The 19,358-nt window shown below is 40.3% G+C and overlaps 1 protein-coding gene across 1 annotated transcript; it reads left to right on the top strand.

Annotated features, from left to right (window-relative positions):
• The first annotated feature begins 11,447 nt into the window (after positions 1-11,447).
• On the top strand, positions 11,448-19,358 carry pax9 (paired box 9). The gene is made up of 4 exons (XM_063909653.1): positions 11,448-11,598; positions 12,195-12,809; positions 14,743-14,882; positions 18,392-19,358. The coding sequence occupies exons 1-4, from the start codon at positions 11,595-11,597 to the stop codon at positions 18,647-18,649; spliced, it is 1,017 nt and encodes a 338-aa protein (XP_063765723.1). The 5' UTR covers positions 11,448-11,594; the 3' UTR covers positions 18,650-19,358.

Here is a 19,358-nt window from a genome sequence, read left to right as displayed (position 1 = left end):
AATGTGATAAGGAGACGTCAAAGACAAGAATAACGAATTTGAAATGTGTAAAAGACCTTAGGTAAAATAAAACTATTTATAGCATGTTTTTTTATTTGTTAAATATTTTACTGGAGGTGATTATGAATTGAATTGTTTTAAGTGACATCACTCAGTGTACCTAAGGCTTAACACAGCTCAATCTGCAGCTACTACACCATTGTGCCCTCCAAGCTCATCATTAAGCTCAGGGACCTTGGGCTCAACAGCGCCCTCTGTGACTGGATCATGAGCTTCCTGACGGGCAGATCCCAGGCAGTGCGGATGGGGAACATCACATCCTCCACCTTGACCCTCAACACCGGAGCCCCTCAGGGTTGTGTGCTCAGCCCTCTCCTCTACTCCCTGTTCACGCACGACTGCGTGGCCACACACAGCTCCAACACCATCATCAAGTTTGCTGACGACACGACCGTCATCGGCCTGATCACAGACGGCGACGAGACGGCGTACAGAGAGGAGGTCAGAGCCCTGACATCTTGGTGCCAGGACAACAACCTCCATCTCAACGTCAGCAAAACAAAGGAGCTGATTGTGGACTACAGGAAGAGGCAGAGAGAGGCACACACACCCATCACCATCGACGGGACTCCTGTGGAGAGAGTCAGCAGCTTCAGGTTCCTCGGGGTAAACATCAGTGAGGACCTGACATGGACACATCACACCAGGGTCATATCCAAGACGGCTCGACAGCGGCTCTTCTTCCTCCGCAGGCTGCGGAAGTTCAACATGGACTCCAGGATACTCTGCAACTTCTACAGGTGCACCATCGAGAGTATCCTGACTGGCTGCATCACCGCCTGGTATGGCAGTTGCACCGCCCTCAACCGTAAGACTCTACAGAGGGTGGTGAAAACTGCTCAGCACATCACCAGGACGGAGCTGCCATCCATGGAGGACCTCTACACCCAGCGGTGTAGGAAGAAGGCCGGTAGGATATTAAAGGACCCCCATCACCCCAGCAACAATCTGTTCTGTCTGCTGCCGTCTGGCAGACGGTACCGCAGCATCCGGACCAAGACCACCAGACTCAGAGACAGTTTTATACCACAGGCTATAAGACTACTGAACTCCTGAGCTGTGTGAATGTCTACTCACATCTGTTTATAGTACACACATACATATATATTATACACATCTGCCATACATATCTGTTTATAGTACACATATCTATATATTGTACATATCTGCCATATACATCTGCTATACATAATATATGCATCTGTCCATACCTCCTCATTCAACAGTGTAAAGTATTTAAATACTTTCAATGTATTACACATATGTATATATTTCACATCCTCAAATCTTTATTGTTAATATTGTAAATATTCTTCTCTCTTTTTGCACTACTTTATTTATCTTTTGCACCATGCATGTTGAGTTGTTGGAGGAGCACGCGACATAAGATTTTCATTGCCAACATATACGCTGTATCTGCTGTGCATATGACAAATAAAACCTTGAAACCTTGAAACCTGAAACCTAAAAACAATTATTCCTCATTTATTTAAACGCCTTTAAACCGACTTTGAGGTTGAAAAAAGAGTGAGAATTCCCCTTAAGTAACCAATTGAATAGTCTAACCATGATATAAAAGTGTGAATATATTCTTGTATTCTGTCTTTGCTTTACTGATTTTATTTTGAAACACAGGACTGAACATGATTTCCTTAACGTGTTGAGTAAATGCATCTTTACATACTTAAAACTGATCCAGATTTTATAGTGAAGCACTATTGTGACAGAAAGTGCTGTGTAAATAAATCTTTACATAACTAATGTCACTGCTTATTTTAGTCACTCAATTAATCAAACCTGCATGGCCACAACTGTCCTACTTTACTCCGTTAGTGATAAACACTGTATTGTGTCTCAAATTGTGAGCGTGCAGTTTACAAGTCAGCCAAACACAAAGCTACAGCGAGGATGTTTATCTGATCTCAGACTGACTGATTACCCATCACCTAACAGCCACAATGCCCCCTCTGTTCCTCCTCAGAGAAGCACGATGCTCCAGCAGCTGCACCTGCCGCTGGTGTCCTCTCCCCTCTCCGTCCTGTAAATACCATTAGCATTCTGGAGAGGGGCTGCAGGGGGATAATGACCTGGCAGCCACAGCACTCTTTCTGCAGGGAACGGGGGTCTTGTGAGGCTGCTTGATCATCTAGCAGCTGTGTGTGTGCTGACGAGTGAGAGTGTGTCGAAAAAAGTCAGGTTTGTTTGTACGGTGCTTTAAGGAACAGCTCTTAGTGTGTACCGATCGGATTTCTACAGAAAGGGGGAAAGTGGGCCATGAATAGGAAGGTTTTGAAATTAAGAGCAAAGGCACTTAAAACAACAAGTCAAACATTAATATCAAAGAAGGTTTGACTTTCAATTGTTAAGATTTAGTTAATAATTGTATTTTATGTTGCATCGATAAGTTTGCCTTCACTTTTGAATATTGTTTTTTTTGTATATGAATCTTACATTTTAGCATCATTTTGGTAGAAGATTCAAATAAACCCAGAAGGTTTTCTGCACCGTGTATTCTATTTCATCTGTTGGGCTTGTGGGTTTTTTTGTGCAATTGTGCAAAACAAAAACAAACTACTACAATCTTATTTTAAGGACTTTGAAGTTAAACATTTACATTTTTTAAATAATGGTAGATTTGGGTGTGCTAGTAATTCACTGAAGAAAGACAAATTAAGAGAAATAAACTGAACTGAAAGCCACGATGTCCGCTTTATGTTTTCTGCTTGCAACGCTTGGACTTAAGATAATATTTATCTTGATGACCAAATCATATAGTCTGCAGCACCGGTCATTGCTCCAGTTGGAAACATTGGAGTGTAATGAAACATTAACTTTTCCTTTTGGACTCAACGGGATAAAAAACAAATGAAAAAGTATTTAAAAGTAATGAAATAATTCCTACTTTTGAGCAGAGTTGTTTCCACAGCTGCCCTCTTCACAGCCCTTCAGATATGAATCCCAGTAAGTTTAGGAAATGAGTTGGATGTGGTTATCATTTTGGAGGAAATGCATACAGTACATGTTCCTTGAGATATTCTTTCGAGAATGCATTATAAATCCACATATCTATAGAAGTGTCACTGTGCAGACTTCTATCAACCATCTATAAAATCAAGTAGAACATTTGAGTTCACTTACACCATGCATCAAGGCAGTGGATCAGTGGACGTGATCATGGCGCTGATAACCTATGCACCATCCTGAAACAAAAAGTACAAATGTATTTCCCTCTCACTCCTTCAACACCAGCTTCACACTCTGGACTGTGATTGCCAGAGCTGACCTGTAGGACATGTGTGATACTTGGTTGCCCTCTACAGGACACACATTCAAACTGTCTCCTGTGAGCCTCCTAACTTATCTACCAACACTCACTGTGGGTGGAGTTCACTTCATCTGTGTTGGAAAATAAGTTCCTCAGAAGTATATGTTTGGTATTCACTGCAGTTCAAATGAAAGCTTGTACCTGTTGTTTCCCATGCTCTGCAGTCTGTAACAGAGAGAAGAGCAGTGAGCTTAGAGGGAGAAATCTGAAAGGATAAAGGGTCATTTATTTCTGTAGTGCTGCAGTTAGATCTATGCTTTATTGAAGGGCACTGTACATGTTTAGAGGAAGCTGTTACTGTCTATCCAATCCGTCAGATACAAATGCAGAGGGGCTGAAGGATCTAATTACTTTACAGATTAAGATTTTATAAAGAAAACTTTCAATATTTAGATTATGACTGACATTAAAATACCAAATACACAAGTACTACCACTAAGGAGCTAATCCTTTCAGGTATGACTTGATCCTTTGATTCCTAAGTGTCCACCAGATGGCGCCACTGTATTTTTAAATAAACATGATGTCTGTGTTGACGCTCATCTGCAGCATCAGTGACCCTCTGCAGACTGTCTGACCAAACATAAATAAGTTTGATTGCGTGTGTACCTTATTGACTGCAGGAAACAACAGGAAATGCCTGATTTCAGGAGCTATGCTGCTTAATGAGCACAGCGCTCCCCCTTCTTATTATCATTCTGCACCCACCTCCCTTTATCTGATCCTCCTGTCAACATATGCAGTTTCAGGTTCCGAACGTGTTATTAAATAAAGCAATAAAAAGCAACAGCCTGCCTCACCTCTTCTCTATGTTGGGAGTGTCACGGCATACCGCTTTAAGGAGGCCTCAGTGCTGATTCAATCCTGTGAACCTCACTCTTCTTTAACAGACACGCACACAAACGAAATAAGAAAAACATTGATGAACAATTATTCAATTGCTATCATTTCCAACTTTTACTCGTTGAATTTTCCTTCTAGCTGAATGTCAAACAATTCAATGACAAAAACAAATCAGAGGAGTTGTATTTTAACACAGATCTCACTGACATTTAACATCTGACTGTGTGTTTGTTTATGAGGATATTGAACACTCAGTGCACTCAGTAATCTAATAACACTGTAACAATCTGACGCTCAGTGTGCCCAAAACTGACGACTTGCAGGAGTGTTTCTGCGCCTATGCGGGGATCTTAATGTATGAGGAAATTTAAAATAAATGCAATCCAGGTATGACTCAACCATTCCTCGAGTTTAGCGCATAACGTCGCGGTGTGGTCTGCATCAACACCCCATTTGCACTTTTCTGCACAAAGGAAACGCCGCGTAAAAGCCCACTAAAGGTGCAGCTCTCCTTTTTTTTCCCAGTGTCCTTGGCCCGGGACAAAGAGCGCTCCAAATTAGGGCGGAATGAAATATCTAATACTAATGAATGCCAGGTGCCAGACGAACAGATGTCAAAGTGATGTATGCTTAAAAGTGTCGTAAATATTGTTTCTTTTTTGTGCCACTCCGCTGAAACCCGGGCCTGGCCTCTGAAACACGAATACAACCGTCGTTAACCTGCGTTCGTCCTCATTAAGGCCGCACTAAAGTGCTAACCTGCAGAAAGACTTTAATGGTGTCAGTGCAGTTTTGGCTGCAAAGGTTAGAGTCATCAGTGCGGGTTATTTTAAAGGCGCTCCAGTGAAGGCTCCATATATAGAGCTGCGGCCTTATCGCGAATGAAAGCTTCGTAGTCTTATCTTCTTTGTATGGAGGCGACACCACCGCTCTCTGCGCCTTAATTCCCGGGCTTAGGGGTGCTTTAGGTGACAAACTGCAGGGCCTAAAAAGCAGCATACACACTCTCTCTCTCTAACTCTCCGCACTTGTGTATCTTATTGCAGATGTCAGTCAGTTTGGGGACAGTTAGTGTAAAATGACAGACCTCCAAACCCCTCAAACAAGAAATCACTGTGCGTCCCAATAATAACCTATTTAGTGGTGACTTGGATTTCCCGCAGGATCATACTGGGAACATTAAACCGGGAACCTTCTCTTTTTTTCGGCTTTCCATATTTCTCTGGAGAATCCGAGCAGCACCGTCGGTCTGCACACGCGTGTTCCTCAGATAAATCTGTCCGGCACTATTTTATTTAAAACGTATTTATTTATTTATTTTCGCACCACAAAGTAGAATCCGTTGACGGATTACAGTCAAAGCGTCTCAATCCATTTACTTGTGTCTGGTGTTTTGAAAGTTCTGGTGTTTTGAAAGTTCTGGTGTTTTGAAAGTTCAGGCCCACTGACAGAGTCACGCATGATGTCAGGTTGCAATAAATTTAACGCGGATGGATCTGATTATGACCAAAAAAAACGAATAACTGCATGGAAAATAGAGCCTGCACAGCTGTGGTCTTAATGAGATTACTGATAATGTTAGAAATTGCAGTTGATAATTTTGGGACGTGACTCATAGCTAATAAATAAAAACAGATTACCAAAGTGTCAACAACTGAAATTACCGATATTGTTTTTCTATTTTCCACTCGAGTAGTTATAGTCGTTTTCTATCATCGAAGAAACTATTTTTCTATAAAGTTAAAGCTGAAAAACACGTCGAAATCATGACTGAATAGTGATTTGGAGCGGACTTTTTTACTTTTAAATTGAATTATATCGTTTGCTACTATTTTAACTTTTTTTGTATAATTATCTGTGGGTTATTTTTGCTGTAAATGCGCCGTGCGGGATTACAGGAGTTTAACAGAATGATTGGAGATGTAAATGGACTTGTTGTCGAGTGTGTCCGTGTATTTCCTTACGTCTTTGGTTTCCCTTACACTTCCTGCATACCTATTGTCCAAGAGATTGAAGAGCGAAAATACATGTTTTGTGTATTTTTAACTATTTTAAAATAATCTACTTTAAACTAATAATACAATATATAAAAGGCTTAATAATCAAACATGTGTGCCATGCCTTATTTGGATCGCAGGTGTATTAAACCGTTTAGTAAAACATTAAAATGGAGGAAGAGGAATCCACTTCATCATCATTCTCCAGAGCTAATTGGATTTGACAGGTGGTGAATATAAATGCACTGTATAAAAATGAATCCCTAAATTATCTTTACAGTTTAGAGCTTTGAGTCTGACCATATTCTTTAAAGCATGAACTCTATTTCTGGTTTTACAACAAGATGAGAAAGAGGTTATTTTGTCGTCGTGAGTTCGTTGCAGTTTTCGACCGACTTTATTTAAGTGCTCTCACTGTCATGAAGCAAATAAAGGTGGGTTATAAGATGCCATTCGAGAGATTGATTTTAAGAATTTTAATTATAGCCTACATAAAGACACCCTTGAGGAATATAAACACATTTTCGTAAGATAGGCACGATTTTAGCTTGATTTAGGAATTTTCCAAAACACTGTATTACTTTATTTACCACAGACTGTATTCTATCACCAGCCACTCGAAAGAGATATGAGGATCCTCTTTATACTACGGTTCTTTTACACAGTTTCTGATCGAAATCTGGCTGGCTTATTTGCACCTTTGGCAATCTCTCTGATTCCTAAAAACCTGGGCAGGTATTTTTTCAAAACTCAATGTAGCTGTATTTTATCTGTCTCGTTGTGGTGACAACAAAAGTTGCCTCAGGTCCTCACTTGCTGGAAAATAATTATAATAATAATGGTCAGAGTCATTTAAAAACTAAATGTGGTTTGCTCGCACACGAAGAAGATAGCAGAGGTGGGTGTATGTGTCTCATCACATTTCATATCTGTACAGTGTGTAGATGTAAACAAAGCATGCTCAGCATTTGTTTCTTTCCTCTTGTCACATCTCCAAGATTGCAGCTGTTATATAATTTATAATTGAGGATATTTAGAGTGATTTATATTCCTGGTTATTTGGAAATGTGTCATACAGTTTTCTGTGAAACGCACGAACAGTATTGTTTTTTTTCTTACAGTTTAACCCTTGAGAGTGGATGCAAAATGTTGGAAATGATTAGAGTTATGAGGAAAATTTAGGAGAAACATACTTGCAGTTTTACTGCTCTGAGTTTTTAATGATGTACATATCTTTCATATTTACCTGATAAATACTGTCAACCAGAAATATTGATGCATTTGGTCTCCTCTGCACTTCATCCTGCTGCTGGGCATCTCCTCCAACTCTTTATCATCGGGGACGAAGTGCACCTTATTCATAGAAGTAAAATAAATTACAGAAATAAGCAGCACAAATATATTTTGGCAAACACACTTCTTCCATCATCTTGAGTCAATAAGGACCTTCTCTGCCCGTGAAATCAATTATGAGCAAAGCAAACACTTTCACATGAAGGAAAGCTATATTTCATACACACACAGGTAGAGGATCAACAGAACAGTACAACAGCTGTTTGCTGAGCAGATTAGACATTCAATAGCAAAACACATCTGTAAAAAAAGATGATGATTTAGGTGGTGATTTATCATAATTAGTATTATCCTACTTCAAATCATAAGCTATAGGTGGATCCATAATATGTTGACACTTCATTCTGAATACACCTTATACTGTTTAGTCAAGAACATTACGTTGCAATGAACTGCTTTTTTTACTGCAAGGCTGGTAAGTTTAGATGCTTATCTCAAGTACATACTTACCATTATGACATTATTGTACTTAACTTGAGGATTTGCAATTATTTCATAGGCAAATGTTGAACTTTTACTCCACAACATGTATTTAACACTTATTAGTGACATATAAAACACGTAATATTCTTAATGATGTGATGCAGTCCTGCACTATAATATATGAATAAAACACAGTATTTTAAAAAGTATATACAATTGTCTCCATGCGTTTGTTAGTTATAATATCAGGATAATATATTATTTTGTAATAATACAATACTTTGAAAAGTGCTGTACTGCATAGTACTTTTACTTTACTTTCACTCCATGTAGCTGATGATACTTCTGTACTTCTAACCAAGTCACATTTTGAATTGAGGACTTTTTTACTTGCTCGAGTACTTTAAGAATACTTCTTCTTTTACTTAAGGTTACCTCAGCGACATGATTGGGTACTTTTTTTTTTTCTAATTTCGTTCTCTTAGTTCTCCATTGATGCTTATCTAAAATATCTCGCATCTCCAAGAGCTGAAATACATCAGATTGGACGACATGCTCCCGTACTTCAAGTTTTATTTATTTGAACCCATTTGTAAAATGTGATGCTACTTTTTTTGGAAGTAAAAAACATATTTTTAGAAGGAAAAACCTGATGTAAAAACGAGGCTGCTATCAGTTTTTTCATCAAACATAGAATGTGTCAGAATAGTATTTAGAAAAGGCCCTCAAGCAATACATTAGATATATTGAAGGCACAGGGACTACGTGAGGTATAATCTGCACATGTTTGCACATGAACCCTTAAAGAACCGGACATCCAGAAAATATTCTGGACTCGCAGAAACGCACTTTTTTAAAACCCAAGTTGTTTTCATTTTATGTAGCCAGGGAGAATATAAAGTAGGATTACTTTTAAAACTTCTGCTGCAAATCTGATTATTATTATGTTCACGTGAAAGGCCCACAGCTGAATATTTGAGAGAGGATAAATCTGCTGCCAAATCCACAGAAACAGTCTGAGATGCAGGAATAAATCTATATGTCTCCTGCAGAGACGAAGCTCTGAGTCCATCGTTACACAATTTGTCTGACAAGTGATGCGTTGCCTTCAACAACTCAATTCGACATGGACGAGTTTAGTCTTGTGAGCTGCAGAGGCATGTGACAGCCATGTCGAGTCTGGATATCGTTATTAACAATCTGTGCTTCAATTCCAAAGCATAATAATAATAATAATACTAATAATCGCTTTGTAATGACTCTTCGGTGCAATTATCACATACTTTGTCTGAATTTTGTACAATTATTTCAACAACCTGCAGTTATTCATTTTAAGCAGTGATTTAATGTTAATATGTTCCAGTTGTTATGTGATAACAGCTGGTTTTGTGGCTGCAGCATAATGCATGCTCAGATGGGCTATCATCTATTATATCACAGGGGGTGAAAGGAGGAAGTTCAGGTGTCCGTTTAGCCAAAGATGGAGCAGTTTGCGCAGACCTTTGCTCCGTCACCACTGACCTTTTGTTATTTCAGCCACCAGAGGAACCTCAATGGAAACAAGTTGAGCACGTTTCCCCACGGTAAACATTATCCTTGACGCATTAGTGGCCTTTGTGCGGAGCAGGGTAGGCAGGTGGGGGCAAAAGCGATGTTATAAAAATAAATAAACAAACATAAAAATAGAAAAAGTTAAGACCTTCAACCACTAGGCCATCTGAAAGCAAACAACGCTTTACCTAAGCAAAGGTATTTTTCGAAAAACGGTAAAATACGGTTCCTTACAAAGCCCGTCTACTGACTTGTATTAGTGTTAGGCCCACGCTGCTATATGTGCAATTTCAGAGATTTATGCCATCCTGAGAAGGTGGGAAACTAAACCGAAAAATGTAGGTGTAGTACCTCCAATATCCAGCCCACAGAGCTCAAACAAATACTGAGAAATACTTAGTGTGTATTTTTGGCCCCTCGCAGGCTTTTCTGTGTTTAATGTCCGCGGAGGTTTTCAACAATATTCCTAATTGCACGGCTGTACAGGAGCTCCGTTTGATGTTTACATGCACGTTGATCCCTCTCGGTAGATGAAGGTCAGTCATGCACCATGGCCTTTTTAAAATATGTCACGAGAAAACCCAAAGCATGTGTCACGTTGGGAGAGGGTGAAGGCGCAAAGTTATGGCGTGTGTTTGTTTCTCGTGTCGGGAAGCAACAAATCTTTCTTATGGCCTGCAAGTGGTTTATGTACGGAGAGAGCAGTAAGCAGAGGAAGCAAAACTAGAAATAATCCCTCTGAGGAGATACTAGTCTCAGGGCGTTTAGCCTCAAAGATAATTATGGAGAGATTAACACATAAGATTATTTTTGAGCTCTATTTAGCTTCAGGTTTGCAGTTCATAATTGGCAAAAACTCAACAACTGGCCTGTGCGGCGCGAGGCCTTAATACAGATCAAATTAAAAAAGAAAAGGAAATGATTGAGTTAAAATAGCAATTTATGGTTATGTTCGTTTCACACGCGTAAAAAATAATATCACTCCATGTTTAGGCCAAATTTAAAATAGTGATCCAAGAGATAAATATGTCGTCTGTGATTTATTTTCAAACAACATGACAAGACAAATTATCTCCAAAGTTTAAAAGTGTTGGTCTTAGTTTAAGTGCTATCCACGTGAAGGATTAGTTTATGGCGTGTTTTAAAAAGTGTAGGACTGTTTGGTGCGTAAACGTGAGTAAAAAGCAGGGCGACAAATGATCAGAATAGTGAGGTAATCCTCGAGTGTCTTGAGATTCAATTAACAGACATACAAAATAATCATTAATTTCAGCCAAGTTCCTCAATGAGTCAATTTTTAAGATTGATATGAAGGTGGGTGAAGTGGCGCGTAAAAGCCCCCAAACTCAGGTTTTCTACCTTTTGATTTTCATAATAGCACACGAACCTTTTTGGTTGTGTGAAAGGTTTCATCTGTGGTGTAAAAACAAAACAAAATGACTCAATAAAGTATAAGTTAAAGGGTTTAATTGTAGAAGAAGCTTGTGCGTTTTTATGAAAATGTAAAAACAATACGTTTGGTGTTATGGTTCTTTGTGATGGTTTCCAAATGGAGATTTTACGCATATTTTATTTAGTGCCACATCCAAGGATCTGATCCAAAATCTTGATATATATTCATACTCACCATATCTGTGTCAATAACAAAAGCATTCATGGTGCTATATCCCAGCTTTGCTTTCTGGTGGGAGCGAGCAGGACGAGGAGGAGGACTGGGGGGGATCTCTGTGGACTTGTCATGTCAAACTTTTGCACCAATAGCAGCGCAGCTCTGAGCGATCCCGAAAGGCTAATGGGAAGCTGGGCCAATCAACGGCGGAGAAGCTCTGGAAGTCCAGCCTCCTCATTTCAACAGATTGAAATGTAAGCCTGTCTCCAGCGCCGTCAGGAAACAGATCGAGCATTTTGTCCCTCTTGTTCCTTATCGCGCAAGAAGATTTTCTTGGACGCGGTTTTGGACAGTGGACACGCTGGACGCGGAGCAGGATCCACGCAGGAGGAACAACCCGGACACCGTGTTCTTCCTTTGCGGCTTTAACACGATGGGTGAGTTCATGTGGGATCGTTTTTTTTCTGGTCAGGGATGCAGCGAAAGGTCCAACGGCAAGGTGGGACAGATAAAGCGAGATACCCGTGTGTATGTGATGTTTTTGATGGGTCAGATAAGTCTTTACTCCAGAGGAAGACACCAGCAGACTGAAAGATGACATGTGTCAGAGACATGCGAGTTCTACCATCTGCGTAAAGTTTAGCGACAACTATCTGCCAGTTATGGGTTGGTACTTTTACTCAAAAAAACAAAAAGGTCAAAGTAAACTATTTAGTATTTTAGAATAAGAACCTTTTTCGTGAAAGCAAAGAGATGTGCTTTGCCTATACTTTAGTGGGCTATTAATACACGTTTAAGCGTTTGGGTTACTATTATGAATGCAAACATAATGTGCAATAAGTATAAACAAAACTAAGTTTCATATTTTTAACAGCTTTTCCCAATTTGATTATGCACAATTACGTGTTTGGAAATACATATCAGGGATTTTAAATGTTCAGTTTAACCCAGGTTAAAGACTCTGTGGTGGGCTTCAGTTACCTAATCGCTTTCTCATTGTTCTGCTCGTTTGTGTGTTTGTTTTTGACACCAGAGCCTGCCTTCGGTGAGGTGAACCAACTCGGCGGTGTTTTCGTAAACGGCAGGCCGCTTCCCAACGCGATCCGGCTCCGGATAGTGGAGCTGGCCCAGCTCGGGATACGGCCCTGTGACATCAGCCGGCAACTGCGGGTGTCCCACGGCTGCGTAAGCAAGATCCTGGCCCGCTACAACGAAACCGGCTCCATCCTCCCGGGGGCCATCGGAGGCAGCAAGCCGCGGGTCACCACGCCCACCGTGGTCAAACACATACGGACATACAAGCAGAGGGACCCCGGGATTTTTGCCTGGGAGATCCGGGACAGGCTACTCGCCGACGGGGTTTGCGACAAGTTCAATCTGCCGTCAGTGAGCTCCATCAGCCGGATCCTCCGCAACAAGATCGGTAATCTGTCCCAGCAGAGCCAGTACGAGTCGGGCAAGCAAGGGCCTCACCCCCCTCCACAGCCAACGATACCCTACAACCACTTATACTCATACCCGACTTCAAAAGTGCCCACTCCCCCCGGCATGCCCACCCTACCCGGACACATGGCCATGCACAGGATATGGCCTTCCTCGCACTCTGTCACAGATATACTGGGGATACGGTCTATTACAGAGCAACAAAGTAAGCATGGCTGCACGGAGGGCGGTTGCATTTGTTTATTGCACTACATTTAAACAGCTTTTTGAATGGGGTTTTGCTCGCAAGTGTGTAAATGTTTGAGAGGAATTATTTTTTTTACTTTGAGTTATTGTAATTGTTTTTATAGTCCTCCAAAATTAACCACTTGGACTTTATGACCTCCATAGAGGGATAGAGCTTAAATGCCATTTGACCTGCCGGCTGATATTGATTTGAAAGCGAGGCAGGTTAGTCCAGAAACAGATGGTTTGGCTTGCAGTTATAATTAAGAGGCGGATGTGGAATATTAGAGGGACAGCGGAGGGAAAGGCAGTGGGATGAAGTGCATCAAAATGAGGTGTGTTGAATGTTTGCCATGACTCGGAGCCAGACATTTTGTGTAGGCTGCGTGTCCTGCAGGTTTGACGGTGATTCGGGCCCTAAACAACCAACTACATTTACATTAATAAGCGTTTTCTGTTGCATGTTTGTCGTGTATGTGTGTGACATGCAGGTAGGCCCGGATAGTTTTGGCTTGCACTAAACAAGACCACAACTGTTTTGGAAAGTGAAACAGGATCCGGCATAAATCAGTGTTAAGGGCCGACTCGGTGTTGTGAAAGGGATTTTCGGAGAGCTTGTTTTCCAGTGGCAGGAAGCGAAGTGCTGTCAGTCCTTAGCGAGCCGTCGTGCTGCCAGGATTCATGGCTACTAGGCACAGAAACAAGCCCGGCTACTCCCCACTTTCGCCGCCATGCAAAAAGCTCACTTGGGCAATCTAAACAACACAAATGTGAGGCAGATATCCACGAAAAATCTCAAGTGGGAGGAATGTGTTTTTGAAAGGCTGCCTTTTTAAACAATTTGTGCATTTTTTAAAACGTATGACCAGATGTTTGTGGCAAGTTTTAAGTGCAAAGTTTTAATGCAGGTTTGGTGAGATGGGAGCTCATTTTTACCAGTGATTTCACCACTCATAACTACATCAAATTAATATATTTGGAATTTATGGGAAATAGCAAATAGGCCTAGATATTAAACAATCCAAACAAAGTGTGCAGAAATAAGTATCTTAAACTATTATTTATTTAACTTCAGATGATTTTTCATTTTACGCGCATACGGACACACGATTAAAACCACAAACTGCGTTCAGTTAATTGCTGAAATGTTGGGATTCAGTTACAAACATCAAAAATAATATTTACTCGTGTGCAATATTTTTAAAAGGGTCTTAATCGAGTTATACCTTTGGTGGGCTTGCCTTTCTCAGTGTAAACGTTGGGAGCTATATAATATCCATTACGCACAAAGGAGGGAGACGGTGAAAGTAAATCTAATTTGTCCCCGACAGGAAGACGCTTTGGTGGGCTGAAATGTCCCTGACCCACCAGAGAGGCGTCTCACCGCCCTGCCCATCTTCAGCTGGCCCTCAATCTGATTTTAAGGGGGAACTAAAACATTTAGTTCCACTCTGTCAATTTACTTTAAGGCCTGTTAAAAATACGCAAATTATAATTCTACCTTTTTTTCAAAGGTCTTGGTCTTAATGGTGAACAGAGAAAGTCGAGGCTGGGTTACGATTATTGAGTCAAACCATTTTAAACATCTATATTTAAATTATATATACATTTGCCAAGAGTTCGAAAGTGTCAATATGAGATTATGCAAATGTTGTTTGGGACACTGGAACTGATACTTTTGTTTACCTGAAAGAGTTTATAAAAAAACGTACACGCATACGAAAGCCCATAGGATATCTGATCCACTTGTGCTTAAAATAACAAATGATCCTCTTTTAGTGCAAAATGTCACGGGGTTTATGTTCTTATGCAGCTTGGCTAACCTGGCCTGATGGATGCGCCCTGTGCAGATCTTTTTCCTGATCTTACAATCTCCTCTTCATCTCTTCTCCTTTTCTCTTTTGCCCCCCCAGTTAGTGACAGTCCATCCTTTTCCAGCACCAAACTAGAAGAATGGAGCGCTATTAACAGGACACATTTCCCACCAGCAAACTCTCCACTAGTCAATGGCATGGATAAACCGCATTTAGAACCTCAAGCAAAATACACACAGGTAAAACAAATAAATACATTTTTTTGTAACCTAATCTGCAACAATAGAGTCTAGCTAAACTTCTGGCAGGATGATTAAACTCCTGAGTATTCTCTAATATTTTAATTATTATTTATACAATTATGTGGCTTGGAGTTTCCACAGCTTTAATGCTCTCCTTCTGTTGGCTAGCTGGTAATGGTGCCTTTTATAATATCTTATTATTTTTCACTTCCTGTAGGGCCTGCTGCATGGTCAATGATTTTATGAATCATCTGAGTGTAAATCATTTAATATTTAGTCCGTTAAAGAGATTTGGATAGCCTTGTGATTCCTCTTGATTCTTGTTTTCCAGCTCGACATGTTAGAGTTTTTAAAATTAATTGTAGCGTGCTTAACACTCAGAATCTAGATGGACTCGTAAAAAAAAAAAAAGACTCAGCATGTAATGTATAGCCTTTTTGGGTTTTCTGGTAAATTATTAAAACATAGGCCTACAGGATTTTAATGGGTTGGTTTCAGTGTTAGAATCCATGAAGGATTTGGGCCAAGACTGTAAAGAAGGAACACTGACCACTGCAACATTTGTCTTATTCCTATTGCGAAATATTTTAGCTAATATTTTCGACCAAAAAACGGCATATTAATTATTCTTGTGCACAACGTTAATAAAGTCGATACATAAACGTACGCCAGCTAAATCAAAGTTAAGACAGGGCTGGGATAATGCAGCGACTTTTTACACGAAACACATATTCCCGTTTAATGATGATATATACATTTTTAAATACAGTTTTCCAAATGTTAAAGACCATACGCATAAGTAGGCCTATACATTTGTGTATGATATGATGGTTCCTTGATCTAACAAATACATTTTAGTAGCCTGATTGGTGAATGCTCATTTGCCCCAAAGTGTTTTCTCCTAATTTGGAAAAATAATTATATTTTTTAGTAGTTTGGGTAAACACATTTTATGGGATTTTGAATTTTTTTTTTTAATGTATAGGTACTATCTCTTTTTGACAGGGGCGTGCATTTCTCGTTACGACAAAAAAAACATCAATTTCATGGCGCATAATTTACTTTTGCACTTTTATGACAGGGGGGTAGTTTTCATGCTCGTTATGCAGAAACAGCGCCGAAGCTGTGAGATCAGCAGCAGCAGAAGCAGCAGCACGAAGTCACTGTCTGAGCGGTTAGAAAACCAAATGTACAAAAACAGAAGTGAGCCATTAAGTGCAGAAAATAACAACTCTATAAATTACAGTTTATTGCATGAAAAACAGTGTATGGTGAAGCAGAGTAGTGTTCCACCATTAGACAGGAGGAGTTACCGTGCGTGTGTGCAGGCAGCTTCTCACATCTGAGATATGTGTTTGTGTTTGTGAGGGGAACAGTCAAACAAAAAAAGATGTGTCATGCAAGGAGCGAGCTGTATAGCTTTATTCTTTTTCTGTTACTTTTTTCACGTTTTACTTCCCACTACAGGCCTAATTTTTAAACTCTCGAAGGTTGACAGTTAGTGCTATAAGTTAATTCAAATTGGACCCTGAACGCATCACGGGTCGGCCTAAATCACGCACTCTGACTCCTGTATGAGGCCAGAGGGCTGTGTAACATGTGGCCTGAAGGCGCGGTTTCCAGGGCAGATTCACCCATGGGACGCTCGGGGTGTTCTCTGGAAGAAGACGATCATTAAAATAGATTTAAAGTTTAGTCTCGAGCTCAGGGCGCGCGGCGACTCGGACGTGATTCCGTTCATGATTCGTTTGAAACCTTCAGTAAAAGTTGTTTTTTTGACAACAAACATGCCTACGTAATATCATAGTATTTTTGTTGGAGCAGGAAAACAATGCTCTTTATTAGTTTCGATGATTCCTTTTATTATAAACCATGGCAGCCGAGCGTGACAAAGTTAATCCGTTTGAGGTAATTATTTGGATGAATGGCGTCACTGCTTTCATTCAATCTTTATTCTGGTTTTACGTTATTAATACTAATTCAAAAAGGCATCTAAACACTAACACGTGGACTATTATAATTACATTTTCTGACTAACATAAGAAAGATTACCCTCACCTACTTTTCAAAGGTTTTAAACGCAGCATAAGTTGTTTCGTTAGGTAGCATGAAACACATTTTATGGATGTTTAAATACTAAATGAAAACACAGTTCCAAGATATGTGTATGCACAGTATAGTGTTAAGGATGTAGAAGTATATTACATTACAACAGGTACACCGAAACAAACAATGCAATCTAATACAAGAGTCATAAACACACCCTTTGTAAACGTTTTAATTTTGTTGACTTTGTGTCAGCATGTGTTGATTAAACTCTGTGGTCATTTCTGAGGAGAAGTGTTCTTGTAGTGGATTGCATTATACTGGAAGGTGTTTCCTGTTATGTTGTTAGGAGTATACATGATGTATGCGTGCTGTAGTGTGTGAGATGTATAATGCTTTTAAATAGTGAAAGACGAAGAAGAGTTATTTAACATTTTCCAAGTAACTTAAAAGAAAGGAAAAAAATCCAACACAGGTCAAAGCCTGTGCGGCTATTTCTGAAATAAACTTCAGTTTTGGTGAGCCAAGTGAAGACACACAAACGCAAACAGATCCCCACACTTACACAACACAGTCACCCACAGGCGCGCATTCACAAAACTAGCTTTCTCTCTATGGTTAAGCTTTATAAATCACAACTAATGTCAGCTTGAAGCATAATTACTCATACATTTTATGCAAAAACCCAGGAACTCTTGTAGTCAATAAAAATAAGTCAACAAACACAGAAATGATCACAATTTTAGAAATAATTCTCAGTAGTCGCAGACCACCCAGGAACAGAAATTCGGCCTCCCTGTTGAAATGCTTTGGTGAATTCCTCAAGTTAGGTCCTGTCGCTGTGCCAGAAAAGCAAGGCCCATTCATTCTCCGAATCCTATGCTCGCCTCGTTCTCTATCATATTTCCCTTCTTCCTGCCCTTTCACTCTCAATCTCTCATGACATCTGTTTCGTGGCGCCCCCAACCACCCTGTCTCCCATCGTCTGACGTGCTATATCAACGCCGGCAGAGTAAACGTCCACTTCTGGGCAGAAAACAAGTCCCATAGACAGAGGAGCAATCATGCATGTATGGTTTTTATCCCTGTTTAATGTGTTCCAGGGGCAGGAGAGCGCATCATTGATCATTCATACTATCATCAAAATTGGGAAAATGGGTTTTTTATGTGGTGGCTGTGAAGTTTGAATTAAAGGTTTCTGCCGTTTATAATTCGATCACTATTCCTTTCACTTTCCTCTGCAACTTTCCTCAGCTTTTTTCAATTATAACTCAGCTGCTTGTGTGTCTTCTTCAATTGGAGGTCGCTAAATAATGTATCTAAGAATAGTTGCTTCTCAATCTTCGGTCAAATGATTTCCTTTTATAAAAAAACAATAAAAAGGAAATCACAAAACATGATGTTTCCATCAACTGACCTTTCAGACATTTAACACACATTTTTCTCTCTTTTGTTCCCAGACGCTGAATGGCTTGCCCACAGTGAACAGCTATGTCACAGTACCCAGCATCCCTCCCTACCACCCTCCCACCACCCAAGTGTCACCCTACATGGGGTACAGCGCCACCACGTCGGCCTATGTGACCGGTCCCACATGGCAGCAGGGCAGTGGCAGTGCGCTATCTCCCCACAACTGTGACATCGCCGCCTTCCCGGCCTTCATGGGCATGACGGCCCACCGTGACGCCATACATCAAGTCACCGCCTCGGCACTGTGAAGTGACGGGAGAGAAAGGGGAAGGGAGTGAGACACGGCGAGGACAGGAGACACAGAGTCTGTCCCATGTGGTTTCATGCGATCCCTATGCCTCCTTTCAATGAAGGACTCGGCCCCAGGACCCATTTTTGTGCCCCTTTCTCGTCCCTGCGACACACAGTCACGCCAAAGACACACGAGGAATAAACAGTCATTTTTTAACAAACTTGTTTTCTGAGAGAAGAGACAGGTGTACTGAAGGACTGATGTAAGACCGCTACTCCATCCATCAACACAATTCCTCTCAGATTCTTTACTGCACACTTCTGCAAATGTCTTTGGGCAAAATGGGGTAATGTATAACTTCATGAGTAAGCAATCAAAGAAGAGGGGGAAACTTTGCATTTGTGTTTCAGGGGGCTTAATAATTGCTATTGTTTTTTTTATATGTCTGTATGCTTTTCTGTGTTATGTTTTGATAAAAGTCTTATGGAGCATTGTTTTCCAACTTCTCTAAAAATGTAGCCTATGTGAGAGCTCCAGAGAGAAGTCTTATTTATTAGATTAAGGTACGTTGAATGAAGTGCAATTAGCCTTACAGACAGCATGGGGATCTCCACACACATTTAGACAAAATTGGCATTGGTCTTATGTTGGAGTGTGGAGCATTAACAATTGACAAATGTTGCACAATGAAATTGAATGTATCTTATTAAATTGTTTGGCTGGTA

Source organism: Eleginops maclovinus, chromosome 19, assembly GCF_036324505.1.
Source record: "Eleginops maclovinus isolate JMC-PN-2008 ecotype Puerto Natales chromosome 19, JC_Emac_rtc_rv5, whole genome shotgun sequence".
Taxonomy (NCBI): Eukaryota; Metazoa; Chordata; class Actinopteri; order Perciformes; family Eleginopidae; genus Eleginops; species Eleginops maclovinus.
The sequence above is the reverse complement of the archived record's forward strand: the minus strand, read 5'-3'. Positions and strand labels throughout refer to the sequence as shown.